General features: G+C 30.2%; 3 protein-coding genes across 4 annotated transcripts; 2 read left to right on the top strand and 1 right to left on the bottom strand.

The window, feature by feature from the left end:
- The first annotated feature begins 1,797 nt into the window (after positions 1–1,797).
- Positions 1,798–17,738, top strand: LOC134835879 (chaoptin). 2 transcript variants are annotated; one of them, XM_063850870.1, is made up of 10 exons: positions 1,798–2,001; positions 3,700–4,814; positions 5,281–5,854; positions 6,546–6,767; positions 11,390–11,464; positions 11,527–11,754; positions 12,859–13,231; positions 13,306–14,356; positions 17,111–17,303; positions 17,361–17,738. In XM_063850870.1, exons 1-10 carry the CDS (start codon positions 1,993–1,995, stop codon positions 17,469–17,471), a joined length of 3,951 nt encoding a protein of 1,316 aa, XP_063706940.1. In that variant the 5' UTR covers positions 1,798–1,992; the 3' UTR covers positions 17,472–17,738. The 2 variants fall into 2 exon arrangements, with proteins under 2 accessions (XP_063706940.1, XP_063706939.1); XM_063850869.1 differs by having other exon boundaries at positions 12,859–13,257; positions 13,323–14,356.
- On the top strand, positions 6,891–9,164 carry LOC134835880 (uncharacterized). Its single transcript, XM_063850872.1, has 2 exons — positions 6,891–7,166; positions 7,223–9,164. Exons 1-2 carry the CDS (start codon positions 7,020–7,022, stop codon positions 8,945–8,947), a joined length of 1,872 nt encoding a protein of 623 aa, XP_063706942.1. The 5' UTR covers positions 6,891–7,019; the 3' UTR covers positions 8,948–9,164.
- Positions 10,066–11,259, bottom strand: LOC134835881 (probable rRNA-processing protein EBP2 homolog). Its single transcript, XM_063850873.1, has 2 exons — positions 11,118–11,259; positions 10,066–11,061 (listed from the first exon to the last, which is right to left on the bottom strand). Exons 1-2 carry the CDS (start codon positions 11,205–11,207, stop codon positions 10,159–10,161), a joined length of 993 nt encoding a protein of 330 aa, XP_063706943.1. The 5' UTR covers positions 11,208–11,259; the 3' UTR covers positions 10,066–10,158.
- Positions 17,739–20,337: the final 2,599 nt, after the last annotated feature.

Below are 20,337 nucleotides of genomic sequence, written 5' to 3'. Positions count from 1 at the left end.
TTCGGAAATTAATTTAATACCTACATATTTTTTTTCCTTCCACAACTTTGTGCCACTGGAATGGCAAAAAATAAAGTATCGTAATGTAGATAATTCTTATGAAAAAAAATAATCCGTTCTATTAACGAAAATAGGTTTTAAAATTCGTTTTTTTCCTCCGATAAATTAAAAATGACAAAAATAGAACTTTCATGGAAATATTTAAAACTAACGAAATTTGTTGAATGCTCCCCGCGATACATTAAGAAGAAAAACATGTAAAAAAAATAGAACACGCCAATAAAGACAATATTATCATTATTATTATTAAAATTCGCTCTATTAACATTTTTACGTTAAACTTTTAACGAATTTCGGAAATTTTTCAATATTTTTAACAAAATTTTTGAGAATGATTTTTTATTAAATAATTTATTGATTTTATGAAAACTAAATTAAAATTTGTCTAAATATTTGCTAAAAAAATCCAAAATTTAATGGAAAAATATTGTTCTATTAACTTCAAAATTGATATTCCAATTATTATTAAAATTTTTTGAATTTGTAACGGATTTTTATCCATAAGAATTATCTACATAACGGTATATTAGACAATATGGAAAAACCTTTAACATAAAAAGTTTCTTAATTTGAAGTTTATTTCATTATTTTTCAATAATTTGGACAAAAAACTAATAACTCACCATAAAACTGATACCTTATAACATATTTCACGCGACATAATTTCATTTGTTTTGCCAGTTAATACGATTACAAATTGCTCAAGCTTCAATCCACGATTCCATAGAAACACAAAAATTTCCGTCTAAAACCAAATAAAAATCCACTTTTGCTTTCAATTTTATTTCAACTCATTTCTATACTTACTCCAAATGCATAAAAGATCCCATTTGAAGACGAAAAAAATTAAATTTGTAGTTCATTGTTAATAGAATAATGAGAACAAAATTACATGAAATTAAAAGGGTCAAGCTGGAGTTCATTGAAAAATGCAACAACTTTCATGCAATTTAAATAAAATTTTTTGTTCTCATCTTCGTTTTGATGATGCGACTCGACTCGTCATTTACTTCAATAAATAAATTAATCAGATATTAACGTCATTATGCAAGAAGAAAGAACTTTTTTTTTTCGCTTCGTCACTTTTTGAAAAGTATTTCGGAAGAACGGAATAGAGTTCGGTCTTGAAATTCATGACGAAGGCAGTATTACGTCTTTTATTAATTAAATAATTTAAATTTTTCTGAATGTTTATCTAAGTGATAAATAATTAATGATTCTTTAATGAAAACTTAAGCGCATTTAGATTTTTTTCTGATATTTTGATGAAAATTTTGAGATTTTTTATATTTTTTCAAAACAAAATCAAAAATTTTTAAAAAATTTAATTTTTAGACAAATTAGTTTAAAAATTTTCAGATCTTATCAAAAAAATTAACAGACAGACACAAAAATCTCAAAATTTCTGACTCAAAATCATCTTTAGAACCTGCGTGGGTGTCGGCCGTAACGTAAAAAGCGCCTCTAAGCGAATACTAGTTGTGCACCTCACACATATTTAAAGCACTGACACAGTTGAACTGTACGCGAAAGTGACGAGACCGATTAAATTTCATTCATAAATCGTGTTTTGTTCTAATTCCTTCCTCAGTACAGCTCGAGTGTTGCAAGAATTGAACATACGGAAAAAAATGCTATCACTAATTAAATTAAACGAATTACTATAGATGATTGTTTTCTTTAAGTTGGTGAAAAAAACCAACATTTCAGTTGTCATTTGAAACTCGGGAAGTAAAGTCGTGGAAAAGAACTGAAAAGACGGAAACGGATTACAAAAATTTATAATTAATTAATGTTAAGTTATGAAAAAATCAATTAATTATGAAAAATTATCATAATAAAAAATAAAATAAAAATTTTCTATAAAAATAATTTAAAAAATAAAAATAGAAATAATTCAAAGAAATTTTTAATTAAAAGAAAGAAAAAAAAATGAAAGTGGTGAGTGTTCAATGATCTCCAAAGGTTAAAAAAGTTAAAATTATTACACAATACGGAAAAAAATGTTCTAATGATAGATAAGCAACAAGACGAGAAGCTCTATAATAACAACTTACTTACACATATCGCTAATTAAATAATTAAATTAATGATTTTTTAAATAAGAATGTGCATAAAAAAGGGCTTATGGTTTAATGGCTGAGCATAAAAGTGATCATTAATATTCTTAATAAATTGTTAATTGCAGAATTTTTTATGAAATTAATTATTGGATTAAAAATTGCAGAAAAAGGAACCAGGCGTGTCCTTTTGATATGTATTAAAAAAAATATATCGAGTGAAAAACTATTAAAAATATAAAAATAAAAAAAAAATAATATTAATATTAATTAAATTTAATGAAAAAAATAATCGTGAATGAAAATTGGACAAAAATTTACTCGGTTATCAGCAAATAAAAATTAATTCAATTAAGTTGAAAAAAATTATTGTGTAAAAATATTTTTAATCAACTAATATAGAATTATTTTGGATTTTTTTGATAAAAAAAAATTTACCTAAAAACTGTAAAATATAATTAAAAGATTTTTTAAACATTAAATGGAATAAAAAGAAATTAAGTGATAATTTCGAAAAAGTGTATTTTTTCCAAAAATATATCGTGAAAAGTAAATCGTCGTAATGAAAAATTGAATATTAAAAATAATTAAAAAAAAATTATTTTTTTTTTGAATATTAAAAATAATTTAAAAAAAAATAAATAAAATAATAAAAAAATATAAAAAATCGATGTACTCGAAAATGTGTCAATTTTTCTGAAAGAAGCAATAAAAAGTCGTAATAAATAGCAAAAATACAACCAAATATAAGTTAAAGCTGAAAAAAAAATTATTTTAATACTTTGAAGTATTAATTTTTTTTTTTTTTTCAATTTTTAAACTAAAACTTTTATCGACAAAAAATAATGAAACATACACTACTTAAAGAATAATTTCATGAATGAGGAAGAATTATATTGAAAAAAAAACTTACAAAACATTTGCTGACAGACTGACAGTTAAATACCTCGTCATATGTTCAGTAAAAACTTTTATCAAAGTGCTTTTATTTGGCTTCTTAACTAAAGTCTTTTCTATGTATGTTGAAAATGTTCAGTTCAAAAGCATTTATTAGTGACAAAATTATTTTTCAAAAAAAAAAAAAAAAAAATTAAAAATAAAAAAAAATATATTTTAAATTTTTTCTTAAGAAGTATAGAAAAAAAATATGGAATTAAAAATTATGTTAATAAAAATAAAAAAAAAAATAAAATAAAAATTTTAAAAATATTTCTAAAATTTAAAAAAAAAATGGTAAAAGTCAAAAAAGAAAAAAAAATCTTGAAAAAAATATATAAAAAATTTCTCTTTGTTTATTCACAAGTTTTTTTTAATATTCAATAGTCACGATTGCCATTTCCTGTTCCTTTGACCCAAGTCCTAAAAATAAAAAAAAATATCAATAAAAATTAATCTTTCTAAAAATATCTCAAACAATATACCTTTTATGACTCAAACAGAGGGGAGTTAAAGCTTGCAACTATGTAACTGCTGTAAAAAACAAACGTGATCACAAAAAATTTCATAATACTAAAATCCTATTATGTATCGCAACTTACTACTTCTCATAATTTTTATTTTTTTTTTCATTTCATAAAAGGAACTAATTCACTTTCTTCGCGCTGGCTACGTCGTCATGTTTCTCACACTTTTCCTCATGATGTGGGCTTCGATGGTTGGCGCCGTTGGCACTTTCGACACCGAATCTCCTCGCAATCCATGCTCTTTTAATCCGCTATGCACGTGCTCAAAAACACCTCCTGACTTGGGCATGGTTGAATGTCGTTACGTGCCATTTGCGGAAATTCCTCAGGAAATCAACAGTTCGAAGGTTTTTTCACTTCACATGGAGAAAACTGGTTTGCAGGAGTTGGAACCGTATTTTTTGCGCCCAACTGGATTATATCGTCTTGAAATCACGGACAATCCCATTCAACATATCCCTGACGAGGCATTTTCAGGGTTGGATCGCTCTTTGTCGATATTGAAACTAACCTTCAATCGTCTTACGGAGATACCTTCACAAGCGATGCGACACTTGCGAAAGCTTCAATACGTCGATTTCAGTGGAAACGTAATCCAAGAGTTACGAAATGATGCGTGGCGTGGACTCGAAGATTCACTTCAAACAATAATTTTGGCGGGAAATTTGATTCCCGCGCTTCCAACGGATGCGTTTTCGTCACTTCCGTTACTCGAAACAATCGATTTGTCCGGAAATAATTTAATGGAGATCGAAAAAGATGTTTTTCGTGATGGAATGGCGCGATTGAAGAATGTAATATTGGCGGATAACTTACTTTCGAGTATCCCCTATTCACCATTGGCTCCTTTGAAGGCCTTGAGAATGCTTGATTTGTCCTATAACCGAATTTCAACCTTTGCTCCGGATGAAGTTGAGCTGAAAAGTGTCAGATTGAACCTCAATGCTTTGCATTTGGAATATAATCAGATAACGTCGATCCCCCCAGAGTCCTTTGGGAATTTTGATGTTCTTAATATGACGTATTTGGATGGAAATCCAATAAATGTCATCAGTGAAGGAGCTTTTAAGAATGCCCGGATCCGAGAATTATACATGAGGAACTGTAAATTGCATTATATCTCGCCGGAAGCCTTTGTGAGTCTCGAATCGTCGCTTCAAGTGCTGGATTTGTCGGGAAATAACATCACGAGTTTGCCGGAAAAGATTTTTAGTGCCTTTGATAGTTTGAAGTAAGTGATTTTTTTACATTTTTAAATGATTTTTTTATTCAAATGTACTCAAAATGTGCATCGGGGCAAAATTTTTAGAATATTCATTGGGGAAAATTTTTAGAATGTGCTATAGGACAAATTTTAAAATACGCATTGGGATAAAATTTCATACTGTAAAATTTTAGAATTCCAAATTTGCATTGGGTCAGCATTTCAATTTGAAAAAATCTTTAGAATATGCTTTGGGACAAATTTTTATAATGTGTACTGGGTCAGAAATTTTAAATTTTGCACTGGGATAAAATTTTAGAATGTACATTGGGAAAAAATTTCACAATGTAAATTGGGTCAGAATTTGAAAATGTGCATTGGGATAAAATTTGAGAATGTAAATTTTTTAATGCAAAAAACCCTTAAAAAATTAAAATAAAATGAAAATTTCTTTAAAATTTGAGAAAATTTTAAAAATATTTTATTGTTTCAGAATCCTCAGTTTACGTGACAACAAATTCCTCAAAATCGTACCGACTGAACTTTTCATGGCACTTCAGCCAACACTTCACAAACTCGATTTAACGGGCGATAACATGCCAAGTCTCATTTTGCAAGATTTGCGACGTCTCCGAAATCTTCGCTCCTTGGCAATTTCACGACTTGCGGGGCAATCCATTGGTCCAGAAGACTTTTTGGAGTACGGCTACGAATTGGAGGATCTCAAAATTTACAAAGCGGGTCTCAAAAGTATTCGAAATAACGCGTTTCGTGAAATTCGAACGATTAAGAGACTGGATTTGAGCGAAAATAACATCAATTCGATTGAAAATGATGCATTTAAGGAGGTAGGACATTCGTTGTTGTCGTTGAGGATATCAAGAGGATTGTCAATGGACACAGTTCCTGTAGCGGCGTTCAAAGCATTGAAATCGTTGGAGGAATTGGATTTGACAAATAATCGATTGTCGAAAGTGCCTGATACGAGTTTTCATAATTTGAAGAATTTGAGAGTTGTGGAGATGCATGATAATATGATTGATCAGCTGAGTAAAGGAACTTTTCAGGTAAGAAGTTGAAAATTTATGTTTGGTTTGATTTTCGAAAGTGTTCTAAAAGATTTGAGAAATTTTCGAAAATTGAAAATTTTCTTCGCAAATTTTCGAAAATTTACATATAAATGAGATTTTAAAATTTTCGAAAAATTGTTCAAAATGAATTACAAATTTTCGAAAATTTATGAAAAAAATTCTTTAATTTCCGAAAATTTATGAAGAAGATTCTCAAATTTTCGAAACAAATCTTCGAAAATTATTGAAGAAGATTCACAAATTTTCGAAAATTTATAAAGAAGATTCTCAAATTTTCGAAAATTTATAAGGAAGATTCACAAATTTTCGAAAATTTATAAAGAAGATTCTCAAATTTTCGAAAATTTATGAAGAAGATTCACAAATTTTCGGAAATTGTTGAAAGAGATTCACAAATTTTCGAAAATTTATAAAGAAGATTCTCAAATTTTCGAAAATTGATAAAGAAGATTCACAAATTTTCGAAAATTTATGAAGAAGATTCTCAAATTTTCGAAAATTGATAAAGAAGATTCACAAATTTTCAAAAATGTTTCAAAGAGATTCACAAATTTTCGAAAATTTATGAAGAAGATGCTCAAATATCTCAAAAACTCACAAATTTTCGAAAATCCTTCATTTTTTTCGAATTTAAATCAATTTTTCTCACAAAATCAATTTTTTTCAGGGAGATCTCCATCACAACTTAGAAATCGTCTCATTTGCCTTCAACAGCATCCGTCACGTCTCGCAACACACCTTTGTCGACTTGAAATCCCTGAAAAAAGTCCGCTTAGAAGACAACAAAATCGAGCGCATCGAACGCAAAGCCTTCATGAATCTCGACAAACTTCGCACCATCAACTTACGCGGCAACAAAATCAACAGCATTTCCGACGAAGCATTCCAGGTAAGTTTTTTCCATCGAAAAAATATTTTGAACATACCTAATCCCCGAATGCACGAACTGTCAACTGTTCGAAAGCTGTCATTCAAAAAAATTTCTTCGCAAAACATCGACGCATCCACAGAAACGCGTATAGAATCGCGTAAATTTTCGGGATATTCTAATTAATGACAGTGAAACAGTAAATAATGAGCGGTAAACGAACGAGTGGCGAACGGTAAAGTTTGTAAATCCGAATTCTGAGGAAGTAAAAGCATGACGGACCAGCTGCAAAGTGAAATAAAATCGGATTTTTGTCGAATTTGCAATAAAAATGCAGTGAATTTGCGACACATTTACAATGATGAGCAATCGAAAAATGAAATTTTGCCAAAAATTCACATTGTGTTCCCGCATATTTTGGTAAGAAATTTAAATTTTCAATTTTTTCCGGGACTTTATGCTGATTTTTCTTGTAGATTTACGAAAACGATCCATTGCCTAAGGGAATATGCGAGAATTGCGAGTTATTTATATACGCCACACACGAAAAACTCGTCGAATTTAACAAAGTTCAGCAGAATTTGGTGTCTGGCGTCACGGATGTCGATTATTTGAACGGTTTTGTCGAGATAAAGAGTCTTTTGGATCGCATTCAAGGCATCAAGGTGCGTCAAGCCCTTCAAAATGTCACGATAAAGACAAAAGTCAAGAGCTTATCTCGCATCTGCATCGATTTTTTCAACAAAAATGGACCCTCGATGCTCGATACTTACCTAAAATGTGATAAAAATCCCGCGGCGGAGCGAAATGTGAGGAAGAGGAGTCACAAACGTGTCTCGTACAAAGGTTTCGGTGATAAAAAACGAAAAAGAGCGCCAAGTACGAATGTTGTAAGGACCGAAAAAGTTGAAAAACCGAAAAAACTTCCTCCTGAACCGCCCTCAGAGACACAGGAAACAGTTTCCAACGATGAAGGAGGTCCCGCGACACGTCGAAGGTCACGAGCTTTGTCCCGCGTGAACTACGTCGACGATATTCCGGACTCAGTTTTGTTCTATGACGAAATTCAAGCCGCCAAACGTCGAAAACTCGAAGAAAAAGTGATATTAGAAAGTATTAAGGAGGCATCGCGACACCCAAATACCGAGGTCTTCCAAAATCCACACTCGCAAATCCAAATAAATGCCGCCATGAGTATCCCATCGATGGAATTTGACGATTTGGCGCCCGAAATTGTCTTTTCCAAGTGCAAATGTCGTCATTGCGGACTAATTTGTGATAATTTAAAGATATTGGCGATACATAATATGAAACATTTGTCCGTAAGATTGCAGAAAATTGGTGAAAAAATGACTTTACCTGCGAATTTGAGGCGTGGCGTGATGTTCCGTGAAGATCGTTACCGCGTTGTTCGATGCACGAGTTGTTTGCGGACTTTTCGGAATGCCGATCAGATCAAGGAACACTGGAATTCGCAAAATTGTGACTTTTATTGCAAAATTTGTTATGCCTCGTTCCATCAGAACCCTGAAATGATCGATGATCACTTGTTCCGGGCTCATGGAGTGCGTCGCCAACGTCATCAGAGGCCCGTTGTGAAGCCTCTGGTCCGTTTAGAGCCGCGCGATAAAAAAATCAAAGTCGAAAATGACGTTTCTCCATCGCCGCCAAGTGGTTTCAAGCTAAAAGTCAAAAGTGTGAGCATGATAAACGCGAGTGCGCCCCTTGTTGAGCCACCGCAAGAGCATTTCACGCCGTTACAAGACCAAACTTTCGACGAAAGCGCAAATTTAATGTATACGACGCCGAATTTCGCCGCGCAAACGTATCTGAATCCCTCGTTGGTGGCTCAAAATGCTGTGCGGGCTGTTTGTCACATCTGTCATTGCTCGTTTCCGAATATAAACTCGAGAAATAGTCACATGAAGGCCCATAAGCAGTTCGTGAGTACGTCGTCGATGTCACAAATGCCGTCGCCATATGCCGCAATGCCTTCCGTGGGACCGTCGATGGATTTTGCGGCGAATTATACGCCTTGTGGGTTTGTTTATTACAACAGGGCGGAGTTTTTGCAGCATCGGAGTGAATGTAAGGATTGTAGATATGCGTGCATGGTGTGTTCGAAGCCATTTCAAGCGGGATCTGAGCTGCAGATGCACATGATGTTGCAACATCCAAGAAGTTTGACCTTCAAGAGATAAGGAATGGAGAAATTTTTTGGCAGAAAAATGACTTATTGGGCTCAAATTGTATAAAAATTCACAAAAATTGCGAAAAAAACAGATTTCCTATAAAAATTCATTCATTTTCAGAGACTTTCGAAAGTCTTTCTTTCAAATTTCGAAAAAATTTTTAGTTTTAAACAAAGTTAAAATTTTCGAAATGTAGTTCGAAAAATTTTTTTTCGAAAATTTTATGATACTCTTCTCAATTTTTAAGAAAATGCTAAAGACAATTTAAATTTTCGAAAATTTGAGAGGATTTTTTCATAATTTTCGAAATTTGTTTAAAATTATTACGAAAAATTTAAAATTATTAAAGAAACATTTACAATTTCAAAAATTTTTGAAGATTTTCTTTAAATTTTCGAAACTGTAAAAATTTCTTTAAAAATTTTATCTTTTTCAATTTTTATAAATAATTTTCGAAAATGGTCCAAAAAATTTTAAAATATTCATATCCTTTGTGTTTTCATGGTAATTTTCATAATTTCGAACCAAATCTCTATAATTTCGAAAATTCTAGCAATATTTTTTTTTTACAAATTTTCGAAAATCGTTTTCAAAATCCAAGAATGTTTTCGAAAAAATTTTAAAAACATAAATTAATTTCAAAAAGTCGTACCAAATTTTCGAAAATTTGAAAATCATTAAAGAAAAATTTCAAATTTTCGAAAATCATTAAAGAAACTTTTCAAATTTTCGAAAAAAAATCATAAATTATCTTAATTTCGAAAATTTGAGGAAAATTTTTTAATGTTTAAAATTTTTAAAGAATTCTTTCAATATTATTTCGAATTTTCGAAAATTGTTCAATATTTTTTTAAAATTTTTGAAAAAACTTCCAAGATTGATTTTTTCGAAATTATTGAAAAATCATTCTAGATTTTTCGAAGTTTTAATAATAAAATTTTTTTAAAATTTGCTCAGAAGCTCAAAATCTTTCTCGTATTTTCGAAAATTTGTCCAAAAATTATTTATTAATTGAGTTCAAAAAAACATAAAAATTAAACAAAATTGAAATTTTTTCAAAATTTTAACTTTTACAAAAACTTTTAAAAGCTCTCTGAAGTAACTTTTCGTTAAAAATTTCAAATTTTATGGGAAATCTCTTCGAAATCCTTTAAAAAAACAATTTTTTCTGTATAATAAAGAATAAAGGAAATTTTTATTATTAATTTTTTTTCACATATTTATCGTCGTCCTCCTTTGTTATTGCTCCTATTCTTCTGTTGCGCACGTTTAGCTTTTCCCGCACGTTGCGGTTTCGCTCCCTTCTTCATCGTTCGCTTGTTAATTCCCAAATGTGACTCTGCGGTATTTCTCTTACTGCCCCGTTTCTTGCCTCCGAAGCCGTATTTCGCATCGCGTGCTTGTCGTTTCGCACTAACTTTCGGTTTTCCCTTTGCCAATTGCTTCTTTTTGGGTTTTTGATGCGCCTGAGCCGCTTCTTTGTCGTCATTGAGGAAATCCAAGTTCTTCAGTTTGCCTTTGCGGAATGCCTTGACCTCATCCAGCATTTTTTTCTTCTCCGCCGCCTTCTTTTCGTTCGCTTGCTTCTGCAAAATTTTCGCCATTTTTCGTTGTTCGCGCAATTGTCGCACACGTTCCGACTTTTGTTGTCCCTCCTGCTTCGCCATGAGGAATTTGCGGACTTTTTGCATGTGTTCGTCGGTTTTTGCCATTTCGGCGAAGTAATCGTCGGGACGCTTTGTCTCGATTTTCAGTTCGTGCAAGCGAGACATGCCTTCGATGACGGCACCTTGCGCCTGTCGCTGAAACTCGATTTCGCGTTTGAAGTCATTCAGCACGGGATCGACTTCGGGCGCGACATACGGGATTTTGTGGTTGCCCTTGAAGAGATTTGCCCGTTTTTGCTCTTCGCGTTCGATCTGGACTGCCATTTCGGGTGCCATCGGTGCCTTGTTGGAAGTCAAGTCGAGACGCTCGATCCACGACATTTTCAGCACGAGTTTCTCGTATTTGGCGTTCAGGCGTTCTTTGTTGTAGACTTTTACGCGTTTCGAGGGCTCCTCGGCATTTTCGACGACATTCAAACCGGGTTTGATGAGACCTTTGTTGAAGGCTTTTTGCAACTACGGAATGCGTTAATTAAATTAATGAACGAAAAATCGAAAATTTGAACACTTACTTCGGCATCTGAGTCATAATCGCTCGAATATTCCGACTCTGAGGCACTTTCCTCACTTTCTGGCTTGAATTTACGCTTAATCTTGACCATTTTTGATGGAAATTCGGATAAAAAATTAAAAAATGCTTGCGGATTGTTTTGATTCTACACGTGAAATGACGTTACTTGCTCACTCGGATCGCGTTCATGTACGATGTCACATAAAAATGGGCGTTGTCCATACACATCATTGCGCAAAATCCATTAATTAATTATTTTTTAAATTTTTTCAGAATTTACAAAGTTTGGAGTACTTGGATATGGCTTATAATTCACTTAGTTCATTCGATTTTGATTACTTTGATCAGGTAAAATTGATTTTTAATTTTATTTTTTAAAAATTCTTTAAAAATTTTTTTTTTCTTTGTAGGTTGGATCAATTTCGTCCCTTCGAGTGAACGTTAGTTACAATAAAATTACAGATTTACGGGATAATGTCTCGAGTTTGAGTGTAAGAGATCACAGTGGGTCCGTTTTTCATTCAAATATTAAGCAACTGGATTTGTCGCATAATAATATCTCGAATATTTTGGGAGGATTTTTCAGACCAGCGGAGATTTCGTTGACGCATTTGTATTTGGGACATAATTATTTGACGGTAAGTTTGGATTTTTAATGAAAAATTTGGATTTTAATGCATTTTTAAAGAGAATTTGAGAAAAAAAAATTAAAATGTGCATTGGGAATTTTTTTAAAATGTGCATTGGGATAATTTTTTAAATTTGCATTGGGATTTTAAATTTGCATTTACAATTTGCAATGGATTCAAAATTTTAAAGTTCCTTTAAAAACATGATTCAGGAATTGCTTTCGGGAGAAATTTTAAATTTTGCAGTGGTTTGAAAAATTAAAATGTGCATTGGGATAAATTTCAAAAATTGGCATTAGGTTAAAATTTTTAAATGTTCATTGGGTTTCCAAGTTTAAAGTTTTCTCTTGTTTTAAAATAAAATTGGAGAAAACATTAAAATGTGCATTGGGAAGAAAATTCTTTCAGGCTTGTAAGTTACAAATATGCTTTGGGAGAAATTTTAAAATTTACAGTGGGTTGAAAAAAAATTTTTTAATATTTTTGAGTTTAAAAATTAAAATGAAAGAAAGTTTTCAATATTTTTGGTATTAGAAGTCTTTTGTGAAGTTTTGAAGAAAAAAAATATTGCAAAAAATTCAAAATGTGCATTGGGAAGAAATTTTGAAATTTGCCATGAGCTGAAAAATTATAATAAAAAAATAAATATTTTTTCAAGTTCATCTTTTGTAAAGTTTTGAAATTGAAATTAGTAAGAAAAACCCAAATTTGCTCTGGATTAACAATTTGAAATGTGCACTGGGAGAAATTATAAAATTTGCAATCGGCTAAAAATTTAAAAGAACTTATGAGAGATTATTTAAAATATTATCTGGGTTAATAACTTTTGGAAAAAAAAATGGAAAATGGACAATGGGAAATGTGCATTGGGCAAAATTTTAAATTGATGAAAATTTTAAATGTGCAATGGGTTAACATTTCAAATTATTTCTTCTGTGAGTTACAAGTTAAAAGTTTTCTCTTTTGAAATTGAAAATTTTGTGCATGAAAAAGTTCAAAATTGAAAAAATTTTAAAAAAAATTGGGTCAAAAATTTGAAAGTTCATTGAAAATGTGCATTGGGAAAAAAATTTAATATTTTCATTTAATAATTTTTTTAAAAAATTTTTTTAGAACATCAGTCGTGACGTTTTTGGCAGCATGCCCCATTTACAATGGCTCGACTTGAGTCACAATCGCATCTTCGAGATCGACTACGACACCTTCAAGAACACGAAACGTCTTCAAGTCATCAATCTCTCGAACAATGGAATCAGTGACGTACCAATGGACCTCTTCCGCTTCATCCGCTTTTTACGAGTTGTTGATTTGTCGCATAACTTCATCCGTGGCTTGACGGAAAACTTCTTCGGGGGCGACGGAATGGAGTTACTCGACTTGTCCTACAACAAATTCATGAGAGTTCCCGCTTTGGCATTATCTAATTTGGCAGCCTTAACACTTTGCGAATTGGATTTGTCTCACAATCACATCGCCGCTATTCAAAGTATTGATCTTTCGAATAAATTTAGGGTATTTAAGAAAATATTTTTTTTTTCGCTTCGCCTTTACTAATGCTAGGCATGTGTGTTTTACAGAGTCTTGTGTGGCTGGATTTGTCGCACAATGAGTTGATCCGGTTGGAGGATGCGGCGTTCGCGACTTTGCCACGTTTGAGTTATCTGGATTTGTCGCACAATCAGGACCTTGAAGTCAATGGACGTGCCTTTATTGGGCTTGAAAATACTTTGTTGGAGTTGAAATTGCAGAATATCTCGACAGATGTCTTTCCGGAATTGTCTTTTAATCGTTTGCAGTCCCTCAGTTTGGCATTTAATGAACTTCCAACGATTCCCCAACAAATTGCCGAAAACTTAACCAGCTTGAGGAAAGTCGATCTCTCGTACAACGATCTCACAATGATACCGGAAATGGTAAAATCCCTCCCAGAATTGCGTTCTTTGTCACTTTCGGGCAATCCGATCACTACTTTGACCAACGCCACATTCCACGGAATTGCCGAAGACTTGTCTGAACTTTATTTGTCAAATCTAGATTTGAAGGAATTTGAAGCGGGAACCTTTAATCATCTCTATTTGCTGCGAACTTTAGAAGTTTCTGCCTTTCCGGGCATTCAAAAGTTCAACGTTCCAAAAATGGTCGAACATTCCCTCAATTTACGCACTTTAATATTGCATGGACCACAAACGCGGGAAGAAACCTCCATCTCAAAGTTCACAGATGGCATCAGTGCGCTCGTTTCGCCGCGCTTTTCTAATATGCCGGCGTCGGATTTCTCGCGAGAAATGATTGGAAATTTGCCGTTTAAGGTGAGAAAAGTAGTTTTTGAGGGACATTCGTTGAATAGAGTTGCGGAAGATGTTTTGAAGGGGATTCAGTCGCCAGTGTTGCATGTCGTTTTCAAAAATACTTCATTAACGGCGTTGCCGGATAAGATTTTCAACAGTTTGGAACACGTGAGGAACATTACGGTAGATTTTACGCATACGAATAAGCAGTTGAAAAAAGTGGCGAACCCAAATACAGCGCATTATCCGAATATAGCGGAAAGGACTTTTCTCACGGAGCTCAATATTGATGGGATGTCGTTGACTTGTGATTGTGAATTAGGGTAAGATTTACATTTTTGATAAAAATCTTAAAAAAAAATATGATTTTCAAGTCGATTAGCAATTACATATAAAAATTTTTAGATTGAATTAGCAAAAAATCGATTTTCAAATTTTTAACGGAAATTTTTTGAATTGACATTTACAAAATTTGAACTACAATTGTTCGAAAAATGTCGAATTTGAAGAAAGTCTGAACACATTATCAATTTTTGACCAATTTTAAGCCTAAAATTTAATGAAAAGTCGTTTTGAAGATGATTTCTATTCATATTTTGGCAATTTTCGAACAAATAAAATTTAATTCTTTTTGACATAAAATCGAGTTTTTTGTACCAAGTCAATTTTTAACCAATTTTGGGCTTGAAATTGAATAAAAAGTCGTTTTGAAGATGATTTTTATTCATATTTTGTCAATTTTCGAACAAATAAAATTTATCTCGATTCTTCCTCATGCTGACATAAAATCGAGTTTTTTGTACCAAGTCAATTTTTGACCAATTTTGGGCTTGAAATTGAATGAAAAGTCGTTTTGAAGATGATTTCTATTCATATTTTGGCAATTTTCGAACAAATAAAATTTATCTCGATTATTCCTCATTCTGACATAAAATCGAGTTTTTAGTAACAAGTCAATTTTTGACCAATTTTGGGCTTGAAATTGAATGAAAAGTCGTTTTGAAGATGATTTCTATTCATATTTTGGCGATTTTCGAACAAATAAAATTTATCTCGATTCTTCCTCATGCTGACATAAAATCGAGTTTTTTGTACCAAGTCAATTTTTGACCAATTTTGGGCTTGAAATTGAATGAAAAGTCGTTTTGAAGATGATTTCTATTCATATTTTGGCGATTTTCGAACAAATAAAATTTATCTCGATTCTTCCTCATGCTGACATAAAATCGAGTTTTTTGTACCAAGTCAATTTTTGACCAATTTTGGGCTTGAAATTGAATGAAAAGTCGTTTTGAAAATTTTATTCATATTTTGGCAATTTTCGAACAAATAAAATTTATCTCGATCATGCTGACATAAAATCGAGTTTTTTGTACCAATTGAATTTTTGACCAATGAAAAGTCGTTTTGAAGATGATTTTAATATTTTGGCAATTTTCGAACAAATAAAATTTATCTCGATTCTTAAATGCTGACATAAAATCGAGTTTTTTGTACCAAGTCAATTTTTGACCAATTTTGGGCTTGAAATTGAATGAAAAGTCGTTTTGAAGATGATTTCTATTCATATTTTGGCAATTTTCGAACAAATAAAATTTATCTCGATTCTTCCTCATGCTGACATAAAATCGAGTTTTTTGTACCAAGTCAATTTTTGACCAATTTTGGGCTTGAAATTGAATGAAAAGTCGTTTTGAAGATGATTTCTATTCATATTTTGGCAATTTTCGAACAAATAAAATTTCGAACAAATAAAATTTTTCACGATTCTTCCTCATGCTGACATAAAATCGAGTTTCTTGTACCAAGTCAATTTTTAACCAATTTTGGGCTTGAAATTGAATGAAAAGTCGTTTTGAAGATGATTTTCATAAATTTTCGAACAAATAAAATTTATCTTTCCTTTTACCAAGTCAGCTGTGAAAAATGATTTTATTCATATTTTGGCAATTTTCGAACAAATAAAATTTATCTCGATTCTTCCTCATGCTGACATAAAATCGAGTTTTTTGTACCAAAATTTTTGACCAATTTTTTGAAATTGAATGAAAAGTCGTTTTGAAGATGATTTCTATTCATATTTTGGCAATTTTCGAACAAATAAAATTTATCTCGATTCTTCCTCACTGACATAAAATCGAGTTTTTTGTACCAAGTCAATTTTTGACCAATTTTGGGCTTGAAATTGAATAAAAAGTCGTTTTGAAGATGATTTTCATTCATATTTTGTCAATTTTAGAACAAATAAAATTTATCTAGATTCTTCCTAATGCTGACATAAAATCGAGTTTTTTGTACCAAGTCAATTTTTAAACAATTTTGGGCTTGAAATTGAATGAAAAGTCGTTTTGAAGATGATTTCTATTCATATTTTTCGAACAAAAAAATTTATCTCGACATAAAATTCATTTCTATTCATATTTTGGCGATTTTCGAACAAAAAAATGCTTAAAAACTGTCAAAATATGTTTAAATTTTCTTATCGAAGATAGCATTATTTTAAAAGTTTTTGTTCCAAAGTTATTTTTTTATTTGAATTTTAAAACATTTTTTTCTCTGAATTAGCAAAAAGGCAATTTTCAAATTTTAAACTGTCCCAAGTCATTTTTTAACATTTAAAATTTCAAAATAAAATCGTTTTTTACAAAATTTTTATTTAAAATTTAACACTTCTTGAAACCTACATTTTAAATTTTCAAAAAACTGTCAAAATATGTTTAAATTTTCTTATCGAAGATAGCATTATTTTAAAAGTTTTTTTTTGTTAGCAAAAAGGTTATTTTCAAATTTTTAACGATCATCTTTTTTTTAAATTCAAAATAAAATGTTTTTCAAATTTTAAATGATTTAACACTTCTTGAAATGTTTTCTATAAAAAATTATTTTTTTTTACTTTGAATTAGCGAAAAGCAATTTTTAGTGTTTAAATTTTTAATTTTTTTAAATCACATTTTTTACGTCTATTTTTATGATAATTTTATGAAAAATTCCTCAAAAAATTTGAAAATTATCATTTTGTCTTTAAAAATTAAACATTTACCTCATTAAAAATCTCTAAATTCTCAATTTCTTTTCAGTTGGGTCGAATTCTGGCAACGAAAGACCCGTCAATACGTGTGCACATCACAAACGTGGGCCGACAGTACTTTTAATCATCCTTTCCATGCCTTGAATGATCGTGAATCTGACGTTGATCATCTTTGCAACGAACATAGCGATCTAATGAGGACTGCTACGTGCTCCAATAAAGGCAATTCCATTCTAATTGAGGTAATTATTAACAATTTTTAATAAAAAAAATAAATTTTAAAGAAAATCATCTTTTAGGTAACCAAAAACGACTTGGAATGCGGTTGGGGAAGCGGAGCAAGCTCATTAGTGACACACATCAGCGTCGTTTTAATATTTGGCATTACATTCACCTCACTCTTGATATGACTTATGCGCTACTTATTCGTCATGTACAAAGAATTTTACGAAATTTTAGAGCGTTTGTATGGCGGCAACAAGTCCGAAAAAAGTTCCGATAGCGATTCACCGCGTGGTTCCGTCAAAAGTTTCGAAAGTATCACGAGTGAAGATATTAACGACAACAATAATAACGAAGTCGGAACGTAAATTACTTATTAAATCCCTGTTTTTTGTGAAACGAACTCCACTATTTTTACTGTATCCTGCTTGATGTGAAATAAAAAAAAAATTAAAAACGTCATTTTTGTGCAAAAATTTCTTAAACTTTGATACTGAGAACGTTTTGCTTGAACAATTCTTGAATCATCTTCGGTCAAAGAAGCTTTCAAGGTCGCTTTATCATCACTCGATGCGTGAAATTTTTAATAAAGACATTTATTTTGGAGTTTTATCTCAACTTGTTCAGTCCATTTTTTAATATTTTCTCTCGAAAAATGAGATTTTTGTATTTTTTGTTTTTAATGGTGAGTTTTTTACTCAAATTTCAAATAATTTCTTAAAAATTTTCGATTTCTAGTTAATTTTTGTGTATCGTAATTCATCATTTCCTGTTGAGCCTTCAACTGAGACCTCAATGGAGCCTTCAGTTAAAGTCTCAATGGAGCCCAAACACTCATTTAATGAAGAAGGAATCACGTCAGGAACAGTAAAGCCTGGATTTAATTCTACTGGAGCGGATGAAAAATTGGATGTTCCTGCAAATGAAATTTTTCCATTTGTAGACCCATTTTTTTATACAACGCCTGTTATTCATTATTTGCCTTTTCCATATTTTTATGATTTTAATCCTTATTTTTATGGTAAATTTTGTATTTTTTTATTGTTTTTCATGTTTTATTTATAATCTTTTATTATTTTTTTTTTGAGGTTATGCAGGAGGATATGGAAGTTATGGCGGATACTATTTTTGAGATCAAATCATTTTAAGTAATTTTAAATATTAAGAGTTAAAAATTTTAATTTAATTTTGTTATGTCTCATTGTACAAGTTTTTTACTATAGAAAAACTTTAAAACAGTGGAAATTTTATTATAAAAATAAAAAAAATATTTTGTTTTCATTTTCGCGGGTTTTTTTTTAAATTAAAGGGATTAACTTTCATCATTTGAGACGAATGAAATTGATATCATATGATACTTATCAATTTCATTCGTCTCAATGGAGTATTAATTCGGAGAGCCATCTATCGTTGGTTTCATGTTTCATATAAATTTTAAATTTTATCGGTTATGTAAAATCAGTTAATCGGTAAAATTTAAAATTTTTAAAAGAAATTGATGAAAATATTAATTTTAATTCCTCTGAATCTCATTTACATTAATTGGAAAGTAATTTTATCATCAAAAAATTATGTTTAGAAATTTTCTTAATTTTTTTTAAATTAATTTTATGAGATATAATAATTTGAAAAGTTTAGGACAGAATTTGCATTTTCATTTTAATTATTTTTTATTTTAAAAATTATTTTTAAAAAATAAGAATAATAATAATAAAAATAAAATAATGAAAAATAATAAAATTTAATTTAAAAAAAAAAATAAAATTAAATAAAATAAATTAAAAATAAAATAAAAATAAATAATTCACTAGGTATTAAATGAATGATAAAATATAATTTTTTTTATTTAAATAAGCTCTAAAGTAGATTTTAGAATTTTATTAGATTTTGGTCTTTTTTTAAAGACATTTTATTCAAAATTTTATTCTTAAAGACATTTTATACAAAATTTTATTCTGATTCTCGAAAATATTTTGATACCTAAATAAAGCATATTTTTTCTGTACTTCAACCAGCTAATTTCCTATTTTACTAATAGACAGTATGTGTGTCTAAGTACTAAAGGTCAATTACATTTCCGACCTTTATTTCATAGAAAATCATCTGAAACCTCTAAAAATTGTCTTCCATTGATGACGAATCAAAAACTTTTCCCCTCATTTCCTTGTCTCTTTCCCCCAATCTTCTTGCCGAGTGACGATGACACAACTTTGAATAACAATTGACTCACTGCTTGTCTCCCGACTGCTCTTTCGGTGAGAATAACAAAGCCATTTCAAAAAAATTCATAAATTATTGTTCGCCATTTCCATACCGAAAGGCAATAACAATAATAACACTACTAATGTTCCAAGAAACGTAAAAATACAATAAAGTCAAAAGGATGTGTGTGTGTTTTTTTTTTCGTCTTTCCTCTCATGATATTTTTTCACACAGAGAGGATATGAGTCTGCTTGACATCTCTTTGGCACGTTGGAATAGTTGGCGCCAGTGTGACTTGTTTACGCAAAAAAAAAACAGGCAAGAAATGTTGGGCGTTGAGGTTCGAGTCAACTTTTCTCCAGCGGAAGACGACTTTTTTTTTACAAAAAGAATTTTTATTTAAGACGAGAAAATCAATAAATATAAAAATAAAAGAAATATCATTAAAAAAAGTTTTTGTTTTTTAGGTTGAAACAATTCGAAATTTTTTTTCATATTTTTACATTTTTTTTAGAAAAACAATTTTTAATTTAGTAAAAAAATATTACTTTCAAAAATTTAAAAAATTAATTTAATGAAATATTAAAAAAATAAATACTTAAAAAAAAATAAATATTTAAAAAAAAATAAGTAATTGAAAAAAAAAATAAAAAAATAAATATTTTGTTTTTTATTTTTTAATTTCAAAAAATTATTTAATTAATTAAAAAAATTAATAGATTATTATTAAAAAAAATTAATTTGTATAAAATATTAAATTTCAAATTAATTTTAACTATTTAAGAAATTGATATTTTTTTAAAATTTTTCTTCAAATTATCGCATATTTAGAACTGAAATACTTTCATTTGA

The sequence above is a fragment of the Culicoides brevitarsis genome, chromosome 3, assembly GCF_036172545.1.
Source record: "Culicoides brevitarsis isolate CSIRO-B50_1 chromosome 3, AGI_CSIRO_Cbre_v1, whole genome shotgun sequence".
Taxonomy (NCBI): domain Eukaryota; kingdom Metazoa; phylum Arthropoda; class Insecta; order Diptera; family Ceratopogonidae; genus Culicoides; species Culicoides brevitarsis.
This window is presented reverse-complemented; position numbering and strand designations above follow the sequence as displayed.

Bases quoted from the DNA above. Each gene is read 5' to 3' on its own strand.
- LOC134835880 (XM_063850872.1), top strand. From the start codon at position 7,020: ATGACGGACCAGCTGCAAAGTGAAATAAAATCGGATTTTTGTCGAATT. The intron at 7,167-7,222 runs GTAAGAAATTTA...TTTTTCTTGTAG, and splicing joins TTGTGTTCCCGCATATTTTG to ATTTACGAAAACGATCCATT.
- LOC134835881 (XM_063850873.1), bottom strand. From the start codon at position 11,207: ATGGTCAAGATTAAGCGTAAATTCAAGCCAGAAAGTGAGGAAAGTGCC. The intron at 11,062-11,117 runs GTAAGTGTTCAA...CGCATTCCGTAG, and splicing joins ATTATGACTCAGATGCCGAA to TTGCAAAAAGCCTTCAACAA.
- LOC134835879 (XM_063850869.1), top strand. The intron at 5,855-6,545 runs GTAAGAAGTTGA...AATTTTTTTCAG, and splicing joins TGAGTAAAGGAACTTTTCAG to GGAGATCTCCATCACAACTT. The intron at 14,357-17,110 runs GTAAGATTTACA...ATTTCTTTTCAG, and splicing joins ACTTGTGATTGTGAATTAGG to TTGGGTCGAATTCTGGCAAC.